General features: G+C 42.2%; 1 protein-coding gene across 41 annotated transcripts in view; it reads left to right on the top strand.

The window, feature by feature from the left end:
- The window catches only part of CLASP1 (cytoplasmic linker associated protein 1), a 167,814-nt gene that overhangs the window by 3,731 nt on the left and 136,854 nt on the right, over nucleotides 1-27,229 (top strand). For all 41 annotated transcript variants that reach the window (XM_086897376.1, XM_086897399.1, XM_086897365.1 and 38 more), the window contains exon 2: nucleotides 8,592-9,066. In XM_086897376.1, coding sequence (XP_086753502.1) covers nucleotides 8,872-9,066 — 195 coding nt within the window. In that variant the 5' untranslated portion in view covers nucleotides 8,592-8,871. The remainder of the gene's footprint in view (nucleotides 1-8,591; nucleotides 9,067-27,229) is intronic.

The raw sequence follows: 27,229 nt of genomic DNA, 5'->3' as shown, positions 1-27,229 counted from the left end.
TTTCTCCTGTCTTTAGCAGCATTAACCCTCTTACACCTGGAAAAAAAGCCACACAACAAAACCCAGATGAACTGAGTGGACTTGCAACTGTTCAAGTTGTAGAAGGGCAACAAATGGGTTTTGTCCAAGAGGTTGCAGGTGTTCCCCAAGAGGTTTGATCTCAGTTCATGGTTAGTGTTTGAGATCATCTGGCTTCCTGTTCTGCCCCTTAATCAAATCTCTGCATGTTTGGCTCTGCAAGGAGGGAAATGTCCATTCTGCATCCAGAAATGAGTATGCCTAGCAGAAGCCACAGAATTAATTATTAGAGAAGTGTCATCATCATTAGTTTATTGTGAGTGGGAAGATTTTAAAATCTCTAATTTGTTTCCACCGCCAGCAGGATAACAGACTAAACAGTCTAACCAGGCCAGTCCCTGATGCAGCATTTCAGTATTTCAGGTTTAGTCTGTGGCCCTTTCTTTACATTTTGCTTGTAGATAGGTTAGATTCCAAGATATTTCAGAAAGCCAGATTGAACCAACAGTAATTTGCTGAGGCAGAGATCTGATCAAAATAAAGTCAAATTTTGATAGGTGTTTCAAATAGCTGCTGAGTAGAAGGGAGGAGTTGCAGGTGTGTCTCTGCCTGTCACATGCAGGTGGTTTTGTAGGCCAGTAACTGTTACTACAGTTCAGCCCAGTTGATGGTACTGTCAAATAAAACCTCTTTCTGCTCTTCCTTGTCCTGTGTCTCCTCCACCCACTGTTGTCTACACCTTAAAGTGTCATGGTGCCTTTCTGTACTCCCCTGCCACCTGTGCTGAGGGATTTCTTTGGCCGTTCGCTTCTGTGCCGTTGGAAGTGCCAGGCTGAGTAGAATCTGCTGATGCCTGAGTCTAGGGGATAACCCTCCTTCCCCTCCCTGGAGCTGAACTGATTCTAGGTGCTGCTGGCTCCTACAGCCCCCCGCCCCCCCAGCCTATCAGCAGTTGAAATCCTGCTGCTGCTGAGTTCTCTCCCTGGCCAAGAGTTTCCATGGCAGCCCTGGAGAGCAGGGGTAGGAAAAGACCCCTGTTTCGCCATGCAAATCTTTCTTGTGCTTAGATTTGTAGAAGAGAGATGGGTGTTGGCTGGGAAGCCTGAAGAGAGACCAAGAAAATAACCTTTTTCTAAAACTGTTGACTTGGAAACTGCTGCTGTTGCATCCCACAGCCAGTGTCCCTTGAGGGCCTGCATCTAAGGTTTGATCTTCATGATTATTTTCCTGTTCCAACCTATCATTTTACTATAAGCACTTGTCTCAAGTACTTTCTTCTGGGGTACTTCTGGCTTGGACTTCTACACAAAAACTGACTTCTGTGTCACTAGCCAGTTATATATCAATAGGAATAGCAAGGTACTGGAGGACTGGAGTAAGAAATTTATGTCAAACCTACTGCTCTCTTTAAAATTCAGTTATTTGGATCTTCTAACAGCATATGCTGGTATCAGTTTTTTTATTTTCCCAAGGTGTTATCTTGCCCTCAGTTGCCACTGCCACTTGAGACTTATTTTGTAGTGCCTCTGGAAGATGCTGAATTCCCACCCAATACCTGCCTGTAAAATATGAAGGTGGTATTCTACTTATTTCTTCAAGTGATGTACACGATGGAGATGCTTTCCATCTTCAAGACTGCCTAAATTAGTAATCTTAGCCCTAAAATGCAAAGAGAGACTACAAGATTCAGATGTTCTGTGAAGCCAGTTGTCCTGCCAGCAAACTGCAGGTGATGATGGGTCACTGCTCTAATTCTCAATAGTGTTTACTTCCAAACATTGCTAAGCATTTTACCTACAAGGATACAGGTGAAAGTCTATTCTTCCCTTGTTTTTTTCAGATGATCCAATATTGCTGCTGAATTGTGGAAGAGAGGGTTAGGATGTGTCTGGAAAATTTTGTCCTGCTCTCCTAGTTGCTGTAAAAAGTGGGCTGATGGCACTTCCATTCTTCTGGGATGCCACCACAGCTCTTTGGGGGGGAACCTTGTGCACCCTTGGCTCAGTCACCTTGCAAAACCAAGCTGGAAGTCGTAGAGCCAGTGCTCTATGGTTTGCGTGCCAGGATCCCACAGTGTCAGAGCTGAAGTCTGCAGGCTCTGAGATAAGGTTAGAGTTCTAGAGTGAGGGACAGGGAGGATATTTTCATACACATAAACCCAAAACTCGAATACTGTTCATAGAATTAAGTGTCACCCTGCCACTGGTCCCATAGGCCCCTAATAAGTAGTTTGTAGTACATTTCCTTGGAACCATGAACTGAGATGTCAACAAGAGGGAGTACACACAGAGCAGCTCCTACCATTGTAGGATTTTGACCTGTATCTTTGTACTCAAACTGTTAAAAAGGGAGGAGACCTTGAAAGCTCATTCTAGACTTGTCCTTGGTCTCAGACAAAGTTAAAACCAAACTAATTTCAGAGAGGGGTTGTATTAGGAAAACAAAAGATGTTAAAGCTCATCTCATTTTCTACCCTACTCTGGAAGGGTTACTCCCACTCTGCAAAGTGATTTCATTAGTGTAGGGTATTGAAGTCACATTGAGGTGACCTGTGAGTTGTCTTGATTTGCAGCAGCTTCGTTACTGAGATTTTTTTTTAAGATTGTTGCATTGCTGAAATTGGTAGCTCTGTGTGAGGTGTTCAGTTACCCAGGCAGCAGTGTAAACCTTTAGTGGAGGCATAAGAATTTCTGTTATCTGAAGCTTATCTCTCATCTTACCCAGGCTAGCTAATGCAACTTTCACAGCCAGCATCTGGCCTAGAAGGTTTGTGTATGGGGGAGGCCATCGTTAGCTTAAGCCCTGAAAATCTTTCAATCATCTTCATTCTAGAAATCTGCTTCAGTTTTCCTGATGGCAGTGGAGTTGTGTCCTGCTGTAGGTTTGTTACTGTCTGCACTGACACTGACGATGAGCCCCTTAACAGACTCCAGGCAAGTTTGAAGACCAGCCAGTATTTAGAAGAGTCCCAGCAAGCCTTCAGCCAGACCTGGCTCTACTGAGGATGAACTGCCTGCAGCAGTAGAGTTTTACACTGCTTTAGTGCAGCTGGTGCTGTGGGAAGACAAAGAAACCCTCCTTTGAAAACCTTCTGGAAAAGAAGCTGCATCCATCTAGGCAGTGCTTTGCTTATCAGCAAGGTTGGACTGAGAAGTGATGGCGCTGGCACTGTCTGAGGACAGTTAAAACTTACTGGATGGGGTGTGGAAGGAGTGCATCAGTGCCGCCAGAGACACTTGGTACAGGAGATAAGCACGCCACTGTCCCGCCAGCTAATTAGAAAAGCATGAGTTGTCAGTCTGGAAATCTAAGATTCCATCTTTGGATTGGGGGAGGCTCAAGTACAGGGCAACACTAATTACTGATTTGAAACAATCACCGTGATTGTGTAATATTCCCTGTCACTAAAGAAACATTATTGCCTACTTATGGATACAGGTGAACAGTGGGGAGAGCCCATCTGTCAGTTGCTTGGTGGGTGTTTCCTACAAACTCTTCAGCTCCAGAAAGATGTTGCTTACTTCTTCAAGTAGGACACTTGATGTTATACTTGCCACCTCCTTCTCTCAGAGTTTTTGCAGTAGGAACACTCGGAGCTGCTTCGTTCATGGCTGCTTGCACACCCCAGGGAAAAGTAGGTTTGGTTGAGTGCTTGGTGATTGTAATACTTTGTAGAGGCCTGACACCAGTCCCCTCTGGGGAGGGTATAGCTGTACTGGTGGAAGCAAAAATACAGAAGTGGACAGAGGGCTGAGAACTTCCACCCTGCAGAACTGCAATTTGACACTGCCTTGCTGGTGAGATCTCCACTTAGTGTTTGTAGCACATGGTTTCCAGGTGCTGTTCTAGTAGCTCTGAATTTTTTGCCCAAGGGGGCTTAGCTGGCAAACCAAGTTATGTGTTTACACTGCCCACCTTGCAGAAGTGGTTAACTACTGCAGGTTGGATGCTTGGTTGCTTTTATATTTGAAAAAATTGTTCCATTTGGCTAGGGTGGAGATCTCCTGAAGGATCAGAGTTCTGTAGTTGACAAGTCTGTTGAATATACCTGGAACTAATTTTAAACTGAAGTGACTGCAATTAGGTCCTGAGAGTTGTGAAGAAGGAGGCGTGTTGGTACAATTGTGTTGCTGTGTTATTTCTACAGCTGTTGGGCTACAGCTAACCACGTACACAAAAAAACCCCACAAAAGGAGTGTGGTCATGTTTACAAGTTGGTTACAAATTAAGTTCACTGGCTGGAAGTTGAGAGATACCTTCAGGAAGATGACTGGAAAGAGCTGGTTATTGAGTGGCGCTAGCTCTTGCCTCCAGTGATTATGAGTGGCAGCAAGAGGCTTGTCTCTGCTTGCTTGTGTCTGGAGCAGTTGTCTGGGGAGGTTATGGACTGCGCTGACTTTTTGCTAAATGAAGATGACAGTGAAACCTGACAAAGATAACCTGATGTCTAGAGCAGAAGAGAGTGAAACATAATTTTTAAAGTTAAATAGTTGTGTTGCAAGAACTCCCAAGGAAAGGCAGAACACCAAGAGAGTAATAGTGCATATTGATGTGCTTCAGGTTCCCTTCTTCGTAAGAGGGAAAAGATTCCAAATTTCCTGTGAAGTTATCCTAAGATAAAGTCTGACTTGAGAATTGCAAATCATGCACTTTCACTTAGTCTGGGGTCAGTGGTGTTCTCCTAAGTGCCAAAAAAAATTCATTGGCTTAGGTACTTTAAATTGCCACAGTATCTTAGGTAACAAGTATTTCCTTATTACTGTTTGGATTAGTTTATTCTATGTGTTCAGCCAGTTGCTTTACTGTGAATTGTACCAGCTTTTATGTTGTTATGATGGTAGTATCTAAGCTGAGTAACTTTGGACTGTTTGGTCTTTGTCAGCTTTCCCCTTTAAATTCATCATTTTGAGCTCCAAGGTGGCATTAAACATAAACCTTTGTTTAGTGGCTTTCTATGGGATAGCTGTTAATGGAAAAACGTGGGTGTTACAAAGCATATAGTTTTGATGGCTTATTAATGAAACAAAGAACTTTTTTTCAATGACATAATTGGGGTAGCTTTTTCTCTTGGATTCTTCTGTCTATGTGTTGAGCCTAGCCTGTCTCTTCAAGGGCAGACTACAAGGCTTGGAGAAAACCCTTGCTCTGGAGCTTATACTGGCAACCCTTCTCAAAACTTGGAGGAGCTCCAAATACAGGACCTGTGCCACTGAGTTATTAATTTTGAGTTCTGCATGACTGTTCTTCTGTGGGAAGAGGTTGTACTCAACATCCCCGTCTGAAGCTGTTTGTATCTTGTAACATTGACTCAAGAAGTCCAGGAACAGAAGTTTTTGGCTTCTGTTTTTCAGAAAAAAAACAGGAAAAAAAAAGAAAAAAGAAAAGAAAAAAGAAAGCTTTGTGTTTTTCAAAGCTTACATGGGGAGCATCTGCCCAGATAATTGCAGACTTGATGGGTGCAGCAGCCATATGCTTCATTGTCTGGCAGGTTAGTTTTTTTTGTCAACTTGGGTCTTGTTTTTCTCAGGTGGTGTTTTTTCCACTTCCTCCTTTTGGGAAGAAGGGAGTCAACTTCCTAACATGTGTAAGGATAGTTGGTTTTGTTTTTTTTTAGAGAAGTGCTACTTAAACACCTGTTAGCTGGTAGATGCAAGTCACATTGAGCTTTTCCTCTTGGCTTCCTATTACTGTTTTCCCCAGGATTCAAAGATGTTTCTGGCTCTTCTTCCCTGTATGCATTTGATAGTGGTGCCATAATGTATAGTGGATGTTCTTCAGATTACAGTCCTCAAGGTTGTGACACAAATTTGTCCTTCTATAGTGCACCACGATTTTTATCCTATGCCTTCCTTCGTGTGTTTAGAAAGTAAGGAAAGTGGAGAGAAATTTATTTATGTTAGTTTGCTTTAAAGATTGTTTCTGTGCTTGTAGGCAAAGACTTACAAATGAAAACCACATAGAAGACAGACCTGAAACTTTGAATGCTCATTTCTCATGGCAGTATAGTGCCATGAAAACCACATAGAAGACAGACCTGAAACTTTGAATGCTCATTTTTCATGGCAGTACAGCCAGCTAATGGTTTCTGGACATGTTGGGACTTGCCTCTGTGTGATGTTAATAAAAAATGGCTATTCTGTGTTCACTAGCACTCATTCATACCCTTTGGTAATCTGAATTTTCAAGTTTAAGCAAGTTCCACATTTCCATTTTAAAAGCGGTTAGACTTTCTTCACTATCTGTCCAGTTTAACAGAAGAGTCCCCTTTTGAACATGTGTGCAGCTTCTGGAGTCCAGAAACAAACTTCTCAGCTAACTTGAAGGGTTTCAGCTAGAATGTGGTAGCATTTTGGTACCAGTTCCCTGTCCCTTCTCCAGTAGCTCTATGCTAGTGAGGTGTCCAGTGAATTGCTTCCCTATTATGTGAAAATGCTTCCACTGGATATTTAGGCATTGCTGTAAGACCGTCTCTCTTAAGTGGAGTGTCTGCAGCAAAGAGCAAGACCAGCCTGTGCTAGAGGGCAGGGCAGGGGCCAGTATTCAAAGCTGCAGACAGGGAGAGCTGGATGAAAGCATCTGCTGTGCTTGTACAATTGTGGAAGTGTCTGTTTTGTGCCTGTGCTGTCATGGGAGTGAGTGCCATATCATGAACCATTTTGGTTGAAGATGGGAAAGCTCAGAGAGCTTCTTTCAGGTTTGGTGCTAAATCGACCAAGAGAGAATCTGTAGCATCAGTAGAAACTGCAGTAAAAAAGGCAATGCTTCCTTCTAGTTTGGAACTTTGTTTTAGAAGGAAAAAAGGTGTTAAGAGTACTTATTGGAGGGGGTGTTGACAGCTTTAGGATTTAAAATCAAATCCCTCTTGAGGTGACTTGAAATGGTGGGAGTTTTGTGTGTCCTTGAGATGGTTTAGATCGGGGTAGGGGTCACAAGCAGTAATCTGTCACGGCACTAACTCAAAGTTTGAGGTGCTGTGTGTGCAGTAGCAGCCAAGGTTTCCTTGTTGCTCTGGGGATGAGGTTTTGCTGACAAGGGGGGAGCTTAGTGTATAAACATGAGCAATCCCTTGTGGCTGAAGATAAGATTTGCCTGGCAGTTGGTTGAGGTGAGTCCATTGGTTTACAGAACCAGTTTGGATGCCCATCAGCTAGCAGGGATTTGAACTGGCTGCCTGGAATGGAGGGACCTGCACTCTGGTGACTCCTGCACAACCCGTGTGGGAAGCTGGGACACATGCAGCAGTACTTGTAGGGTTAGGGAAGCTTAAGCCCTCAGAGCTGAATCTAGGTGCTGTGCTTGGGGGTGGTGAGATGTGGCCAAGGAAGATGGGGATGAGGTCATGAACTGAATAGTTTCCTGTGCAAAGGGTGCTTTTGTTTCTGGGCTGGGGTTTTTGTGTGCATTTCATCTGCTGTCAGGTCCACTTTGCTTTATTAAGACCTTCATGAAGGCCTAATTTGCTCAAAAGAAGGTATTTAGATTTGCTGCCCCAGTGCTTCCAATTAGCAAACTTGTGCCTCCAGCTTCCTTCCAGCTGTTTATTGAACAAGGTGTCTGCTGCACAACCTCTTCCCTTACTCTGAGCTTGACCTGCTTTCCTCATGTTGGTGGAAAAAGTAGGGCAGATTTCTAGCTTTGGGTATTATTAGCCTGGAAACAAAAAGACACCCTGGGTTTTTATCACCCACTTCCTAAAAGAGCTAACCTGTGATGAGGGAGGGAGTTCTTCAGGAAGCACTATGGTGGTGCCAGGAGCCCTGGTCTGTGGGAAGGCGGAGGACAGGCCCTTAGTCTGTTCCCTGGATGCCTGGAGGAATTCATTTGGCTGCAGGTGTAGGGACAAAAGGTCCCTAATGAAGGGGACATACAGTTGTTCAGGGTTTTTTTGGTTTTTTTTGTTTTTGTTTTTTTTTTGCATAAGCCAAAAGCTTTTGAGGTGATGCTGTGCTTCTGAGTGGCAGCAAAGTCTGGCCTGACCTTCCTTGTGTGTGGCCTTGGTTATCAGAACCGCATTTAGAGTGTGCCAGTGAGTGCTGTTTCCTGGATGTGTATAGTTGGGATGTAAGAGAATTCAGATTGAGCACCTAGTTTTTGAAAACTGATCATTTTACATTCCTGGAGCCCTGTGTTAGTGCTTTATCTTGCTGACCAGCTGATGACATTGATTGCTGAAGGCCAACAGTCAAAACAGGATCCAGACCTCTTCCTGCTTTCACTTAAAGTAGATAGGTTTTCCTGGTGACCTGCTTAAGGATTTTGTCCCCACCTTTTTGGGTGGATAGTGGCAGTTGCAATAATACTGATTATTAATCAGCTGTTGCTTTAAGCCACAAATTTACTTTCTGTCACTAAAACTTCCAGGGAACTGATGGATAACTGCTACTGTAAAGAATAAGGTTTTTGTCCTGACCTACCTTGTTTGATTCCTTAAAATAGACCAATGCTGCTCATATCTGACTTAGACAGCTTCACAGCTGTATATGAATAACCTATTTTGTGACATGCTTTCAATCTTTTTTTTTTCCTCCAGTCTTAATTTAACCTATAATACTGTTCTTTTTAATTTCTTTCAGAATGGACTGCTGAATTGGGATTTATTGCAGACTCAACTGTACGGAGCTGCTCGTTGCTTCATCTATTACTAGTTATTTAAATTGGACTTTTAATATCCTGCCAGCTGCTGTCCACACACACATGGTGCATTGTTGCCATTCTCAGAATTGCATCTTTGAAACCCAGGCCCTCAGTAACCTTCATCGAAGAAAGAGGCGACCTCCTGCGTACATTTGTAGAGGGAGTTTTTGGCCCTGCTGCCCTCTGGCTTTCTGGCTGGTGCTGTATTTCTGAGACACTATGGAGCCCACTATGGAGTACTGCTTAGCGCAGGTGCTGCAGAAGGATGTTGGAAAAAGACTTCAGGTTGGCCAGGAATTGATAGATTATTTCTCAGATAAACAGAAGTCAGCTGATCTTGAACATGATCAGACTATGCTGGATAAAATGGTTGATGGACTGGCCACTTCTTGGGTAAATTCCAGCAATTATAAGGTAAGACTTTGTCATGTGGAATGTGATTACTATCAGAAGTTTTGATGTCAAGTGCTACTTGATCTAAAATGAAAGCTGTATAGTAGACATTCTATTATACTGTTCTGTAAGCTGGGAATTAGACTGAATCAATGATTGTTGTTCCATATCTTGATAGTTGATAGCTGCTATGATATTGAGGACTCAAGGCAGTAAGAATTCAGTGAATGGTGTTTTAAGCATAAGTGTATTTACACTTGGTGTTCATAGTTTATGATATCCCGGTTTCTTTGTGTACTTTGTTAGCTGGTGGCACGCTTTGATCTTTGATTATCCCAGTAGTTTAGCAGTGTTCATGATTTCCTGCCATACTGAAAGGTTTATCAAATTGAAAAAAAGCATTTTCTGTGGACAACATGGTAGATCCATTGTTCTTAGCTCAAGAAAGATAACTTGTGTATCTGTCTTCTGTTGAATTCAATAGTGTTGAGTTGGTAGGACATGCAACTCCACTGCCTTGTTATCCCTGTCACGTTGCTTCGTTTCCCTTCAGGTTTAATGAGGAATTCGTACTACAGCCAGGTACTGTGGGAGTGGGGAGGGATTCTCAGCTGTGACTTGGAGAACTCCTGCTCTGGTCTGTTCATGAGTTTCTCTGAAAAGCCTAATAGAGTACTGAAGCTATTATATGGGATGTAATAATGTTCCTTTTTGATAAGTGCTGGAGAATCTGATTGAAAATTCCTGCAGAACTGAGCCTAAAGATGTTTAACTGGGGGTTGTACTGGAATTCACACCTGTAGAAGTGAAGGAGGGACTGGCTGTATAGGTTTTAAGTGCTCTGCAGCTCAGCATACTCAGTTAAAATTATTTTTAACAGAAATTCTGATTTGGAATCAGAATTGGTTGTGACATTGCAGAGTGTTCTGCACAACTGCATTTCTTCTCATTTTTGTCAACAAGCTGCTGTTGTAGAAACTGTTTGGCATGTAGGGAAAGAAAAAAAACAAAAAAAACCCCACTAAAACACTATCACTAAACCACCAAAGCTAATATGAACTCAACAGAGAATCCGTTCTGGTGGAACACATGAAGAAATTTTTAGCTTGCTGTTGTGAACAAGTGTACATATAATTTTCTGAGAGTATTACATATTCGTATTGCCCCTTTTTTTGCTAACTGGCTTTTTCTTACAAACTTCCATAATTCTCTGATACTTCATGATGCTCTGGGAAGAGTAACCCAAGCACAGTAAAATTGAAATAGTTAAAAAATGTGCTATTTGCATGGATTTCCTGAAGTTATGTGGATGACAGAGCTGTGCAGTACAATCCCAGTATCACACTTAGTTTGCAGAATTTCTATTCAGATAACTTGCTTGTCTTCCCAATCTTTTGTCTGTTAAACTACACACTTACAATGATATCTGTGGTATTCATTTTCCAGTAACAAACTGGTGGCACTTCTGTACTGCAGTGACTCTGTTCCAGAACTCATGCTGCTGAGCTGGCTGTTCATTAATGTGTGTTCTATAGATAGCATTTGCTGTGATTAATAAGTTCTCGTAAGCATAACAGAGATATGTCTCAGATGTCTGGAGGGTGTTTTCTTAGTGAATGAATATAATGGGAGACGTGAAGCCTTTGAGTGGGGCAAGGTGGTTCTGTAAAGGTCAGTGATGTGGTAGAGTCTGCTTCAGGATCCAGCCAAGGCTTAGTGCACCCTCTTACACCAATCTCTTCCTTTTGTTTGAATGCCTTCATCAGCATTATCATTGCCTTTTTTCCTGACTGTTTGTGGACAGGGGTTCAGAAGCTCAGCTTTGTCTGGTGTCAGAGAGCACAGGGGAGTTGGTGTTATCTGATACAGTTCATGGATTAGTGTATCAACTTCAGGAGTGAAAGGCCAAGCATCACTGCCCCAGGTTAACCATCTGGAGAGCTAAACTGCAATGGTCTGGTAACAATGGAAGAAGCAGAAATATTTGTAGTCTGTTTCTCTTCTCACCTCATTCTCTTCATTTGAAAAAGTATCAGCTTAAAACAAAGACTGAGATCATCTGCATGATTTGAAATTTCCTAGCACTTTAGCAATAAAGTGTGTATTCTCAGAATAAGACTGAGTGTGGATGAAACAAGACCCATTATATGGGGACAGCATCCAGTTGATTCATAGCTCCTGCCTGTCTAGGACTTTTCTAACTAAACACTTGTGCTCATATGTTAGCACTGAGGAAACATCAGTGAGCCAGAGAAGAGACATCTCTAAGGCAAACCAGTTCAGTTTGGGTTAAAAGGAGCTGGAACTTATAATGAAATTGCACCTTTACAGGAAGGGCTCAAGCTATCTCCCTCATTCGCATACAAGTCTCATCTGTGGATGTCATGACCATCATTGACATTCTTAGGCTTTGCTGGTTTTCTGTTTTTTCATGACGCTATTTTGTGAAGTCCTTGACCACAGCACCATGACTGCAGACAGTGGAATCTTCTTTTTCAAGAGTGTCTTGGTTTGAAAGACAGGTGTCAGCTAAGGAAGGCAGGAGCTTCTCTTGAAATGAAAAATGTAAACTCCCTCTCTCCAAATTAATGTAATTTTGAAATTAAGAGACTCTCAGGCAAAGATAGGGGAATAGGAATAATTTCTTTACTAAGAAAATATAATGCAATAGTACAAAAAACGCTGACAGAGTCAGAATACAGCCTGACACCCTGTTGGTCAGGGTGTTAGCAGCAGTCAGATTAAGTGGTGGCTGCAGTCCTCCTCGAGCGACAGATGTGGTTCTGTTGGAGCGACAGATGTGGTTCTGTTGAAGCAGTGATCCTGTAGAAGGGTGTAGTTTTCCTCTGAAGGTCCAGTGGTGGTGTAGATTGGTCTGGTCTTCCTCTGGGAATCCAGTGAAAAAAGGCTGCCTGTGGTGTTCTAATTCTCCAATTATATCCAGGTAGGAATGCTTGGCTCCTCCCCCTGGGTGGAGCATCTCACAATGGGATGATGTAATTTTATCAGTCATGCAGTGAGACTCAATGGCTCATTAACAGAAGATATCTCCCTGGAGAGAGGAGGAAGAGATAAAGGACACTACCACACCTGGTTTTAACAGCTGGCCCATTAATAGAAGATAACCCTCTAAAGTTATGAGGGATGGGTCAGGAAAGAGATAAAAGAACACTGCCCCACCTGTTTTTAACAGATGGTAATAGAATACATACTTTTGGTTACATCTTGCATTACAATTTAAGACAAAAGAGATTCAGGAAAAAAAGAGTGGAGGGCAGAGATGCTTTTCTTTGGTTGGTGCTGTCTCAAGTCTGTTAAAAACAGCATGTATAAAACATAGTGAGGGCCAACATACTTTGATAGCACTCAGTACTCTAAAACTCCTCTAACAGATCATCTTGTGACCTGATCACTGGTTCTAGACAAATGCCTTAGGTGCAGAAGGCATCTAAGTTGGATAGTTCGGGATGCTTTTCAAGTCAAAGAAACATAGAGGTGATAGTATGAAAAAAGGCACTGAAGTCCGGTGCAAAGCCATTTGTATGTTTGTGCTTGAACTGCACCCAACAGCCATTGCAGACTTGAGTTTTCTCAGCAGTACTTACAGGTGTGTAGAAGATACAAGAATGGTGCAGAGTGAAAAGATGAATTCTCTTTGAGAGCTCTTACTCCTCTTTGGAGTGCAGTTGCTTAGAGCAGACAGCCTGTGTTTGTGTGGGCAGTAGAGTTGTGGATTACACCAGGGAGGCTGGGCTGGGGAAGGTATTGCTGAATGTTTTAGACCAAAGCAGAATTCAGCCTCTGGTCTGATTCTTGATGTTGTGCTTTTTTGGTTTGGTATGTCCTGTTTCAGGATGGTGGTTCTGCTTGACTCCTTTTCTTCCCCTACTAAACACAAAAGAGAGTTATTTTGCTGAGCTTTGAATCTCTGAACAATAACTGTGGGCTGTGCAGAGCTGTCTGTCTTAAAATGTGAGGCAAAACAGCACAGCAGTGTCAGAGGCTTCAGTGTGTCCTCTCAGGTTCACAATCCTGTGGGAAGGGGAGAGAGCTGTAATCTTCAGTAATCCCTTGGTGAGCCATCTCAGTTTGAGCTGCTTCTGCAGTATTTAGTAATGCTGATGTTAAGTGTGCAGGATCTCCTGGCTCATCTGTGGCTGATGAGCCTTTCTCAGTACGCAAACCATGATGTAAATTAAGGTGTAATACAAAGTAACATTTCCAGGATCTTAAAGTAGTTTTCAACCAGCCTGCTATTCCAAGAGGTGAACCAAGAGTGTTTGGCAGTGACCTTCTCTTGCCTGCTTCTGCTCAACAGTACTGGGAGATGAGGTCTCTTGCACCTTTCTTTTCCCTGGGATGTGTTGCCTATGCTGGTGGAGTTGAGGTTTCCAGTGGAAATAGCCCTTGTTATTACATGTTTTTTTTTAGACAAACATCCAAGAGGGAACTCGAAGATTGGTGGTGACAGAGCCTTCCAGCAGGTCAGGGTCCAACATACTGAAGAGAGATTCTATTCAGTGTTTTCACATGTTGCTGAGTGGTAGGAGAGGCCAGTTTGAAGTGAAACTGGATGGAGGTTTGCAGTAAGAGTTGGATGAATCTGCAGTTTTTTCATGCACTCTCACAAGTAGGGATCTTTTGGCACTGCACTGCTTTCAAACAGAGTTTGCTTTCCAAGGAGAGTATCTCACCTTGCATGGAATTTGTCCCGATACAGTGTGAGGCTGTGCACAGCAGCTTGCAGGACTGGGTTTTGCCTCTGAGAGGTGAGTTAGGAACTGACATGGTTAACAGACCCCCGGGTCTGAGGGCGCATCCCCAGCCTCCTGCTGGGCTGGTAGACTCAGTCTGTCAGGGTAGGGCTGAGTCCTGAGCTTTGTTCTTGTTTACGTGTGCAGCACTCCAGATTTGATTTGTTTAGTTCCCAGCTGATTTTGGTACTGAGAGAGACATCATGCTCTCTAAAGTAAAATGTAAGATGTTAATGAGATTGTTTTTGATTTGGTGAAATATTACATGGGTATTTTATTTCCCCTGACAAAATTCCTAATAGCGTTAGAAAAAGCAACCTTCCATTCTGATCTGTTTCTGAATACCAAGCATTACAAGAGGATGTTTCACTGAGCTGAAGAGAAATAAAACTTACATAAATTAGCTGGCTTTCTTAAACTGCCTATTGAATAATTTTTTTGCTTGCTAATTGAGGGGTAGAACAGATGGTACAGGCTTAGTTTAAAGTGACATCCATTAGAGTTACTTAAGCTGATGAATGGTTGTTCACTATAAGCATACATTTGTTCTCTATACCATGTTTATTTTGGTTGAAATTCGGTAGAAGAAATCTTGATTTAAGACATAATTATCATGCATGGTTATGGTTTGATATGATAATTTGGTGAGTGTGTTTTGTTGAGTATTTAATGCACAGAGGGAAAGGACTTCACCATCTGTGGAAGAAAAAGAGACTTGTAAAGGGTTTCTAAGCAGCTGCTGGGGGTGCATGGAGATCACTAATGTATACATTCCTCTACCACTTTCATACCTCTTTATCATGAAGCTGACATTGCTAATAAAAATGAATTAAATAAGTTTTGATGTACAAAAGAGATGATAAAGGGACTGTGGAGGAAAAGTGCTTTTGAGATCTGGACTTGAGAGTAGAACCTGTTCCTTGCATATGTCCATATTGCAAAAGGTACCGTGTAAACTGCTGTTGATCACCACCTTTGTGGGGAGAAGAGTTAGAAGGGCTAAAGACTCACTTGATTTGAACCACGTTTATGGAGCGTGCCCAGTCCTTATTTTTAGGCTTCAGTGATGGCATGCTCCTAATAGTAGGTGGGTTTTCCTGCCTTGAACTTGTGGAAGAGCAGAGTTTTGGCACCAGGATATCTAGTTTCCTGTAGGTATTCATGTTAGTTCCCAGTCCAGCTGATCAATTGTTTTTTTTCTGGCTCTAGTATCTGGACCTGCCTTCCCAACATTTAACTGCTCTTTGTGGTAATTAGATTGCATTATGGTGCAGCTCTTACCTCAGTGTCAGCAGTGTGGGGCATGCTATAGAGGGTGCTGTGCAGAATAGAAGATCCTAGCAACTGGAATAGATCAAATTCAGTGATAGTTTCAGACCTTTGGATTCAGGGCAGGGGAAAAATTACCAAGTTAGCATTTAGAATTTCCATGTGGCTTTTTCTTCATACTTAAAAAGTAATAATGACTGGTGTAGAAGGAAGGATTGTCCTTTTCTGGCTGCAGTGGGAAGAACTCTAGTGGAGCATTAATACTTTCTTGTTGGTTTGTGCACAAAGTGGATATGCTACTGGTTGCATAAAACAAGGTTTGTGAGCCTGAGTGTACCAGAGAACAGTATCTATCAGTTGTTTACCAAGGTATTACCAAATCAAATACAAATAATGAGAACCTACAGGATCACAAGGGAGCATGCAGAGTGGAGACACGGTGTTGAAATAATTAGGACAGAAGTTTGTTTCCATAGTGGCACATTCAAGGTCTAACCTCTTTTCCAGTGGCTTTAGAGCTCAATATCCAAAGCTCATTCATGAACTGGAGGGGAAAATAACCCCGTCCCTGAGAAGAAAGGTAGCTTTTGGGAGCCAGAGTGTATTTCCTTTGGGTCACCTGTTTCAGAAGTAGTTGAAGCCTAGAGCAGAGTCCTCAGGTGGCCCAGGAGGGTCTGCAACACAGCAACTTTACAAACCATAATGAGCTGCTTTAAACCAACCAAGAGTGTGACATTGAGTGAAACAAAGCCTGAGCCTGACTGCAACACTTACATAGTACTTTAATTAAAATACAGCTTAATATACTGTCTTTTGGTGGCCCGTAGTGGATGGTGAAAAATAAATGGAAACATGGGATACAAATTAAAAGTTTCCCTTGCATATAGTAATGTCTGGTAGAGATTTGATGCTCTGGTTTTGTTTGCTGACCAAATTAAGTTCCCATAGGGTTTTAGTGCTGGGACTAACAAAGGTTGTCTGGGGCCATTTTTTTTTCTTGTTTGGTTGCTGTGTTGTCTTTGGTTGTTTTTGTTTTTTTGTTTTTTTTTTTACTAATTCTTGTGTGCATGTGGTTTTCGTTTTGTTGGGTTTTTTTGTTGTGGATTTTTTTGTGTGTGTTTGGGTGTTTTTGTTGCATTTTTTGTTTTGTTAGATATGTTTTCTCTTGGGTGTTTGGTAGAGTGACTGCCTCAGCATTGGCAAGCTGAGAGGCTCTTGTTTGGGACTGTGAGTCTGGGTCAACACACAGCAGACTGAACCATTGTGGTTACTAAATTGAGAGGATAAAGCTATTCCTTTAATGCTGGTGTAGAGTTTCATTTGCAGCACTTCAGTGCTTGTCACCAGGGTTTATTAGAGGTCTAACAGAGTTAGCCAGCTCTCAGAAAACCTTGGTGTGTATTGCTCCACTGCAGGCTAAGGGTCACAGCTGATGCATTGGTGGAAAAGACAGATTATTGGGGATTTATTTTCATGGGATAAGGGTGTACTAATGCTATTGTAGAGTGCCTTATTGGGCCTCTTTGGCATGTGTTGTACAGTTCTAGTTGCCAGTCTGTGAGGGAGGAATTCAAGCTGGAACAGGTGCAGGGAAGGGCTAGTGGGGTGTTCAGGGTATTGGAGAGCCTGCCTAACCAGAGAAGACCAAGAGGTTTGGCTTTAGTTTAGAGTATGAAGGCTGACAGGGAATATGACTGCTGTCTATAAATACATCAGAGGAGTGACCATCAGGGAGGGGAAAGAACTCTCAGATTTAAAGGGCAAGGTTAGCACAAGAACAAATGCGTGTAAACTGGCTGTGAGTAAATTTAGGTTGCATGTCAGATGAAAGTTGCCTGCAGAAAGAGCACTGGAAAACTCCTGGAGATGAATAGATAAAGACAAGACATTTGGTTTTAGAATAGAGCTTGTGATGATTTTGAATCATTTATGTACAGCGTAGAGTAACAGGATTACACACAGCGATAGGGCAATTTTGTTCAGTCCTTTGTGTGGCAGAACAGATGTGGTACTGTGCCTTAAACTGCTTGAACACTTTAAATTAAATATTTTAAACAGTGTACTGGCTTTGGTCCTAAAAAATCCCAAAGTGACTTACGGAGACTGTTCATATTGTGCTTGTTACCTCTGAAGTAAAATTAGCAGTCATTTATATGCATGTGGGACCCATCTCCCTTCATGTTTAGTAGGTGGCAGGGTGAGTAGGAGTGAATCCTCACTTTCCCTGACATGACCTGAATGGAAGGTTAGTGTCAGTGCTGGATTTACCAGCACCTTGATTTTTTTTGCTAGTCTCTAAATTGCTTAGTGGAGTTTCATTGTCCTCTTGATGCTGAAAGAAAAATTCATCAGCCCCCAGGGTCCTCCCACCAGCACCAACCTGTTAGCTTCTCCATTGAAAGTATGCACGTTCTTCCGTGTCTTCTTTGTGGAATATTCCTTGAAGTTGTCTTAAAAGCTGTTCTTGTCTCACCCTTTTAACTTGCACATGAAAAAATTGTCTGCTTAAAGTCCCACTGTCAATAGGCTCTAGTTCCCACTGACTTGGTCTAGTTTTAATTACGTAATTTTGTAAGCAGGGAAGTTCTATGAAACCTCATTTCCTTTGCCTTTTTCTCTGTAGATCTGCTGGTATCTTATGCTTTGATTTTCCTCATGCTGAGGTCTGTGTTTCAGTGGAGTCGCTTTTGGTTACTGTATTTGTAAGTGCATATAATCTTTGGTATCTCTGTTTTCCCTACCATATTATGTTGAAGCTTGCTAAAATAGGCTGAAGAATTCAGAAATTGGGGAGAAAAGAGAATAGATGAATGCTAGATCAACATTTTAGTGATCTCTTCCTTAAAAATAGGACTGAAAAATACCTGATAATGCTTTTTGTAAGCCTTCCAATGTGCTCTTATCATTGAGGGTACCTGTAGGTTTTTTCTTTAAGACCAACTCGTGGGACTAAATAGTCTACTGCAGGGCTACCTACATTTTTCAGATATGCATTTCTGGCTCTGGCAGCCCTCCCTTTTCAGCAGGTGCATTTGGAACAGAAAGGTTGCATTAGCTATATGGCAGTTTGAGCAGCCCTTAGGATCTCAGGGTAATTCAAGTTGCAAGGGCCTTTGGACTCACCATGTATTTTCATCCACCATATCACTGTCAAGGCCCTAAAACTTGTTTCTTACTTGTTTTTTAGCAGAATTAGCTGCTAAGTGCTAAGTGCCCCAGTGTCAGAAGTTCTTACATGAATTGACTCCCATGTAAATATTTTTGGGAAGTCAGTGATGCCAGCAGTTTTGTGTGGTGACTCTGAGTCACCCAGGGGACCAGTAATAGTTTGACTGAGGCTGAGCGCAGTCAGCTTGCCTTGCTCAGAGCTGATGGCTGGGATTGTACTTTGTGTGAGTCTGTATGAAGCTGCCTCATGTAATTGTATCCTGTGAGTTGTCTGGTCTGTGGCCATATCATTAAATGCAGGAGGGAGCACAGTGGAGACATGTAGTCTCTGAATTTCTCCAAATGAATGTTGCCTCCCCCAAATCATTCATTACTTGCTTTCTAGATGAGATTTTTTTTTTTTTTTTTTTTTTAACTAGGCAAAACCTACTGAGTTCTCCATTTGTGCTAAACATGGAACTTTAAAACAAAGAAACATTTGAGTATTCAAGAATCAGAGCAAAGACTTGCAGTTATCAGACCGTGGAGAGCCTGATGATTTTTTATAGTGTGGCTGGGATTTTGGCCAAAGGAAAGAATGTGTAGGACTGAATCTGCATTAAGTGTGAGAAAATTTTTGTGACTACTAATGCTTTTACATCTCCAAAAGTAACCTCCTGGTGAGAAGTTGGTGGAAATGATGAAAAATTGCACAGTAGAGTCCCATTCTGACATAGAACCACAGAATGGCTTGGGTTGGGACCTTAAACATCATCTGGTTCCAGCCCCCCTGCCACTAGAGGGGCACTTTCCGCTAGACCAGGATGCTCAGAGCCTCATCCAGCCTGGCCATGCCCTTTGTGTGGCAGCTCTGCTCCTACAGGCAGGATGTGCACACAAACACAAAGGCTGGCAAGATTCCTTTGGGGTGTGGAAGCATTGTGAGGTGAACTGTGGTGGTACCACCTTGCCAGTGTTAAGAGTGTTTGTGCCAATCAGCTGGTAGTTGAGAACCTGGTAATAGCAAATGGGAAACCTAAAGTTGCTTCAATTCAGTGTGTTATAAAATTATATTGTCTGAGTAATATCTGCATTTACTGTGAAATGTATATGAGGAATCAGCTCTTTGTACTAATTTTCTTTGTGTCTGTAAGAACTACACCTCATTAAAAGACAGCGAGTTTGCCTTGTATTGCCATGACTCTCCATTTGACTAATGTCAAGTGACATAGTTGTGTTTGGTCTAATTGGAAATCCTGCAGCAAATGGAGGCATCAGCGCTTGTGCAGTGACATGGAACAAATGTCTGCTTTTAACAGTTTGGGAGGACTTTGTGTCTCACTGTTGGGAGCTTAAATAAAGAAAGGGTCGCTTCTTGTTCAGTGTGGTATGGAGCTGGACATTACAGGCTTTTACTGATGTATGCCCATCACCAGTGTTTTCTGATGGAGCCAGACTGTTAATACTCCAATTTCTGTAATAGCTTCAAAAATATAGACAGATTTAGCTTTCACATTGGAATAAAAAGTGCACCTGAGTTTTGGAGGGAATTCTGTTTGCTCGTAGCTGATGGAGTCTGCCCTAATGCACCAAATTGTTTAGCCCAATACTCCTCAATAAACTGTTTGTTTGTGTGCGCTCTCATCTGTTTGGAGTGCTGTGAACAGAATGATCCTTGTGCAAATACTGCAGTACACTCCTTTTGTAAATAAACCCCTCGGAGAAGGCATTTGTGTACCATGATTAACTGAGATGCTCAGAGGGGCACTACAGTGTTGTACTGAGGCATGACGGGTGCCATCACTGTTGTGTGTGGCTGAGCTGCTTGACTCCAAAAGGAATTTCTCACACAGTGATTGGATATGGTATGGAAGACTGAAACTGCACACAGGTTTTAGGGGGTGCATGCTCTTAGAGATTGAAATATTTTGTCTGTGTGACTAGAACTTTTCTTCCAGGCCTGTATGGGTGGCTTTCCTGATTTTCCTGTCTGCCTCTTCTACTTTCTTTCCCTTTAGGTCTTTGGGAAGTTTTTACCTGCATAAAGTTGCTGGAATGTGAATAAGTAATGTGAGTAGGTCTGCTTGTGAAAGACTACTATCTTCAATCCCCATCAAGATCTGAACTTTCTTGTTGCCTTCAAAGAGCTCTGCTTCTTTCTTCATTGGTCAGGTCCCATTCTCTCCTTGCAGTTTCATCTGTTTCCTTCTGGAATTTCCTGTTTTATAAGCCCGCTAAAAGTTAATGAGAAGGTTTCCTAAGCAGGAGGGCATGTGTGGAGAAAAGTGCTGTGAAAAGTTGCACCTTGGTGTGATGGGAACTGGTACTGCAGATGGATGGGTAGGCAGGAGCTGACATCTTGGACCAAGTGACAGTGCTTTGAAGGTGGAGATGTGAAACTTCAATTTGTAGAACAGCTAGAGAGAGATGGTGGTATGAAAAGAAGAATCATCCATGAGAAAAGGTATCTGTAAGATAATTCCCTTACAGGAGCAGTGATACAAATGGGATATATATTTGGGAAAGGTGGAAGGGAAGGGATATGTAATAGCAGAAAGGTGAACTGCTGAGAACCACGTGAGAACTTCAAGCTGTTTAGTACAGATGGAGTGGGCTGTATTTTAGGTCTGCATGAAATACTGCAGGTTTAGAGACCTAAACTCGAGAAGTATCTTTCAGATTTCTATCAGGGAGAGATCTTAATTGAATACTTAGTTGAATACGAAGTACATGGTCTTTCTCAGCTGTTGATCCTTCATTGTACTGTCATTGAGGTATTGGGCTGATGCTAATTGATGGCTTTCTGATAGGCATTTCTGAGTTTTCAGATGGACATTTTCAGGAGAAAGTAGTGCATGAGAATTGTAGCAGAGTGTGCTGAAGCTGGACAAACACTTAAGAATGGAAGTTGGTGACTTTTACATGTGGTAGCTCCAGATGTAAAACTAAATCATGTGAAAACTAGTGAGTGTGGCTTGCTGGCTTTTTGGTCTGTGGAAAGTGGGTTTCTTGATGTAGTAGCGAAGTTGTCTATGTCACACGGGTCCCATGGGCTTCCCAGTTCTTTCATCTAATGTAAATAAGGGAAATAAGGTGACGGAAAAGTTGATTTAGATAGGAGAGCCAGGATGAATTGCTGGTATATATACTTTATACTCTGTGTGGGTATTCCAGACTTCCATGTGGTGTTTTCTGTGTTTTACCTAGAATCCATATTTATCACAATTGTTTTCCAGGAGTGTTTTATGATGATTCCAAGATCACTGATCAAACATCAGTGTTAGTGTGTTGGCTAATATTAATAAGGGTGGCTTGGGTGGTCCTACTGTTTTCATGTTCCCAGTCAGAGGGGCTCATTTGGTGCAGCTACAGCCCTCGAACACTGCTGAACAAAGGCTGTACTTTGGATGGATGAGACACAGTGAGAGAGTGGGGAGCTGTGCAAGTGTCCATGTCTCAAAGAACTAGTTGTTGTGCAGACAGGTTAATGTCATCAGTTTAGGAGGCTTGGATAAAAGCCCTCTGGGGAATCTGACGATGTGCAGGAGCCAGGACCTTGAAGGCAAAAAGAGCTGCTGACCTGAGAAAAGATGGAGCTATGGGGAAAGATGAGTGTGGAATAAACAGTTATCCTTGTGGGAAGATATCCAGTGGTGACTCTCATGTGGCAATCTGAGAGGAAGAGAGCAGGAGGAGAGATTTTGGTGTTTCTTTTTAAACTGGGGTAAGGGAAGGATGGGCAAAGAGAACAACAGGCCAAGGTCAGGACTTTTAGATGGTGTTCATCAGGGCGGGAGTTGAGTCAGGTAAAATTTCTGGGATGTCAGGAAGATGCCCTGAACCTGTTTACTTTATGGCTATCACTATTGAAGTCTGGCATCTTCAAACTGGGAGGATGGAAATGAAATGTGTTACTGGGGGATTGTTTTCCAGGGATCAGAGGGGCACTTGTGATGAATGAAAGCAGCAGTTCTGTTAAGTGAACATGTGCTAGAAAACGGCTTCAGCCAAACTTGGCTGAGGAACAATTAAAACAAAAATGCTCTAAAAACTGATTTTTTTAGTCAGGAAAGGTGTGGTAGGGTTGGGACAATGGGAAGTCTGGATCTTAATTAAGAGCCATATCCTGCTGCCACTAAAGTTGGAAAAACTCAAATTGTCCCCAACTGCTACAATATGCCATGTGCAGACTCTCTGGATGGGACATAATTTTGGATGAACATCTAATGAGGGGAAGATCTGTCTGTTTATTTTTAGTTTTAGCTCTTCAAATGCTGTTAATAACATGCCTGTGTTACTTGTGTGCATGTTAATAAGGATTAATTTACATTTGAATTTTGTTTCTTATGGAGATTTTTTTTCTAGAAGACATTTCTTTGAGGCTTACCTTTAATAATGGATAATCAGGGGGTAACTAATCTTGTTTAGTCTTTTGTTACGGAAGTCAGAGCTGGTGATTGAAATTTGATTTTCCACTCTCACTATTTGAAGCTTTTGAATCTGTATTTCCATGTGATAGTTTCAGTGACTTTAAAGTAACAACACATTGATAGTTCTTTTTATAGTCAATTAGATGTGAATTTATATCAGAAATTTTGTCTTCTGTGCTAGTTACTTTGGTATTGTATGAATGTGACATCTTCTAAATGTGTTATTTTGTATAAAGCTTATGCAATAGAACACGGGGGAAAAATCTTGGGCTATTACAGATTTTTTGTACTGCCCTAGGAATGGGCATGGGAACAACCCCAGCCCTCTTTGCTTATTTGCACTCTGGGAGGAGTGCATCATTTTCAAAGCTGTGAGCTCTTAGCCACATGGAACTTGGTTTATTTTTTAGGGAGCTATCAAAGATAATTTGAAGGAAGTGAGCCTGTTGTCTATGGGCTTCCATTTGCTCTGTAGAGATCTCCATCCTTATTAAAAAGTATGTTTTAGATCCCTGTATGTTTCAGAGCTATTGCTTGTGAATTGGGAGTGGGCAGTCCTTTTTTGGCAGATGATGAAAATGCTTGTTTTTCTGCATTTTACTGTGGTGTATGCAATGTCTGTATCTATAACAACAAATAAATTGTTGGTCAGAATTCTTAGTTCTGATTTTCTTCTTTTACTTGATTTGAAGATCTTACATCAGGTTAAACCCTAAAGCTGTTTCAGAAGAAATACTTAATACATAGAAGATCATTGGCTGGGATTTCATGGATTGCATTATGTGGAATTTCAGATTAACTGATCTAATGATGCCCTTCTGCCTCTAAAAATCTATTAGTGGTGCAAATAATGTAGGATAAAAAGAATATAGTTTTTGCTGCCTGTACATTATTTAAAATAATGTAGCTTGATGCTAGACAGATATTGCTGTTTTCAATCAGGTTTTTTCTTCTCTTGTTCTTGCTGTTTCCTTTGTACTTCCTAGATGAGTGGTTTGAGAAGGACAGTCCCTCTGCTTCCAGACAATGTTTGTTTTGACACCCTGAAGTCTACTCTTGGTTATTTTGGGGAAAATCAGCATTCTCATTTGACTTGTATAGAATCATTCTAGGTGTAAGCATCTGAGGAGGACGGCTGACTAACCAACATTACAAGCTGGATTGCGATTTGGAATTAAGGTTTCAGTCAGGAGAGCTGTCCTTGTCCAGAGCATTGGTTGCTTGGGTTCATGCTGGGTGATCAGTTGGGGGTTGTGTCATTGTGTTGAAAGGGTTACTGTTCTGTAGTAAACACAAGAGCTGAGAGTGAGGTGTTTGGAAAAGCTTATCAGCAGATATTTGGTTGTCCCAGGACCTGTGGTAGCGTCCACATTCTTGCAAGAACTTGAGGGTGCATCCTGCTCCTCTGAGGCTTGGCAGGGAAGGAGATAATGACTGAACCCACATGGAGCTGAAAGAGGTTCTTTGCATTCTCAAGCATTCTCTTTCTCACTGACAGGTTCAGTGTTTGTGGATGACATGCTTAACCTGCATATGGATATTGTTTTCATCTTTGTGCCTGTTTTGAATCTCTGCTGTTCAGTGCTCATTTTTGGAACAGTTGCGTACCTGTGAGATGAATCTTGTTTTTTTCTTTTATCTAGCATCAAAAGATTAAAAGGGAACTTGAAAAGAAGTATACGTGCTTTTATTTGACTTGCACAGCTAATTTTCTCCTTAATGCTGTGAGCTTCAACTTGCTGCTGAAAGCAAGTTTGTGCACATGCACCAGGAGTCTGCAAAAGGAGAGATAAATGTTCAGCTCCTGGGGAGCTGTAGATTCCCTGTTTCCTTATGCTCTTTTGTTAGTGGTGAGCGGTAGGTGATCTGTTTGCACTGTGGGCAGTTGAGCCTCGTGTCAGTCTGTCATTTTCTAGGCCTGGTGGGTCTCAGGCTGTGGTGGTGGCCCACGCTTTGTGTAGTGCCACCTTTCAGTGGGGGCTGTGTTTTTGGTTATTTGTTTGGGTATTTGGGTTGGAGCATGGACTCCTTCAATAGAGATAATGCTATCTGATGCCTGATATCTAAAGCTTTCACTAGAACTCATCTGTATAAAACTTCCTGAAAGTCCTGCTTGTTATGAGGAACCTCCCTGCTTCTCCCTTGATCTTGAAAGATCTGATTTAGAAATATTTAGTGCATGTTTTTGTTACATATACTGTAAGTAGTTGGTTTGGAGGTTCACTGTTCTTCTGATTGGCATAGTTAGTGATATACACATCCTGAAAGTCTTTGATGCTGGATCAAAAGAAAATAAAATTATTTTGGAAGAATGCGATTAATATAAATTTTTAAATTCTGTAGTGCTTTTCTTCTGGAAGTATCTGGAATTAATTTTCAGACCAACAAAATGGTTAAATCAATCATTGAAGCCTGCTGCTCCTACCTGCCTGAACAATAGACAGGGCATAAATGTGTTACTTTCTGTCAAGGGAATTTGACTGGTTTAAATATTGATACTATGTTATTTAGTCAGTCATTAAGGCAGAGATTGTATTTGGTTCCTAGCTCACAGATAGAGTAGTGAGGCAGTACTACAGGGAAAATTCTGCAGTGGGCTTGCAGTGTACCCTGCCTCCCTTCTGCCCACTGAATGGGAAGGAAGCTGCTCTGAAGATTTTTGTATTTACTGCAACATTGGTAGAGGTTCATGTGGAGCTGTTCCCCCTCCCCTGACTGCTGTACCAGCAGGTGCATTAGGTAGCTTGGCTCTGGGGGCATGTTGGTGCTCTGCCCACCACAGCTCTGGCAGTCTGAAGATTTTGCTTACTAGACTGTTCTGGAGCTTCCTTGGCCTGCTGTGGTGTGACTGAGCACAGAACCTGGTGTGCAGTACTGTCACAGGGAGAGGTACAGAACCAGTGATATGAATACACTTGTACCAGGCATGGTGGGAGGGAGACCTCCTCTGACTGCATGACTGAAATAGGCTGGCAGGCAAGGTGACTCCATAGTGAAGAGGAAATCCCTAGATATTTTTCACGCTCTTCATTTTCTGCCTTATGTTTCTATGAAGCTGTAAGTCACTTCCCAAAGTATGGAGGCTGCTTCACAAATTCCTGTTGAGAAGGATTCCTCACTGTGTGGAAGAGAGTCTAGGTGAGTTGCTTGCCAGCCTGGGCCCCCTCCGTGTCAAAACATGATTAAACTATTGCAGGTGGGTTTTGTGTGTATCAGAAGTTGACAATTAGAACTTAAAGACCATTTGTCTGGGCTGCTGCATGGTGATCAACTGAGTGGGAACTGGGTTTCTGCTGGTGTAAAGATTTTCTGGGAAAGCAGGTGCCCTTGCGGGGATTAGCTCCAGGGGAAAAGGTGTTTTCTCTCCTGCTGCCATATGCAGGTGTTCTAGCTAATGCCACATGCAGATGCTTCTCGTTCCAGATTAATGATGCTTTGCTCCCCCAGGTCTCAAGGAGGTTGTTTAAAGGAGAGAGAAGTGTATTGACAGGATTCAGTTGCTGAGTCTGGTCTGTTTGCCCAGTTTCTCAAACCACCACAGTGAATTCACTTGGGAGCCATGGGAAGAGTTTAGTTGCTGCTGAGCTGGCAGCTCTAGCAGCAGGTAATTGCAATTGTGCCTCCACTATTTTGGGTTCTTGGGAAATGACTGGAGGGAAGAACCTTGCCATTCTCCCTCTCCCAATCATATTGTACAGTCCAGGTTTGAAAGAAGAAAATTCTCTTGCAGGTCCTTGTCAATCAGCCTCTACTGCTCCTGATTTGACCAGTTGAAGGAGCCGTGTGGATTGTTTGGTGTCAGTAAGAGGAGAGTGATAGTAAAGAGTGGTTAATAATGAAGAGGCTGTTATTGACTCAGCTTGCAGCAAACCCTTCTCCCTCCACTGGATGCTGAGGCTGTAAAAGGTGGTAGTGATAAAAGCCAAGTTTGCAAACTACAGATCTGCACCACAACCAAGCTCTTCTGTGTAGGTCAGAATAGCAGTCCAGTGTATTTGCAGGTGGCTCATGAGATGATGCTTTAGATACCTTGCAGACACCAGCAGAGTTTTTGGGCTTGTTACTGTCCTGCTTGCAAGTTTTTTCATTCAGCAAGGAGATGCATTTCCTGCCTGTAGGAGGTTGTGCTCTGATTAAAGGCTGCAAGAGAGGACACAGTTGCAGCAGCAGTGCAGAGTGCTCTGCTTGGAAGTTGGTGGCCCATTTTTTTCATCTGTTTTCAGGGGAATGCTCTGGAGACAATATGTTTAAGAGGTTGAGTATGAATTTTTATGAAACTCAAACTGCAAGCTAAGCTGTATTTTCCCTGTGGTTTTAGGATGAATAGGCATGGCAGTAATGTGGTATGAGTTCTACACATCAATGTGTAAGACTAGCCTGTAGTAACTAATGTGTTTTGGTGGCCTCTGCCTTTATGGTATTCAGGCTACACATAGAAGGAGAAAAAAATCTCCTGAGATAAGGTCTTAAAATAAAGTTTCTGTTTCCAGGTAACCTGGGCTGTTCAATATCCTCTCTTATATGAAGAGCAGTCAGTCTGTTTGCAAGGCCTGGGAGCACAAGTTGTGAATCTCACAGCTGCAG

Source organism: Cyanistes caeruleus, chromosome 7 (assembly GCF_971803275.1).
Source record: "Cyanistes caeruleus chromosome 7, bCyaCae1.hap1.1, whole genome shotgun sequence".
Classification (NCBI taxonomy): domain Eukaryota; kingdom Metazoa; phylum Chordata; class Aves; order Passeriformes; family Paridae; genus Cyanistes; species Cyanistes caeruleus.
This window is presented reverse-complemented; position numbering and strand designations above follow the sequence as displayed.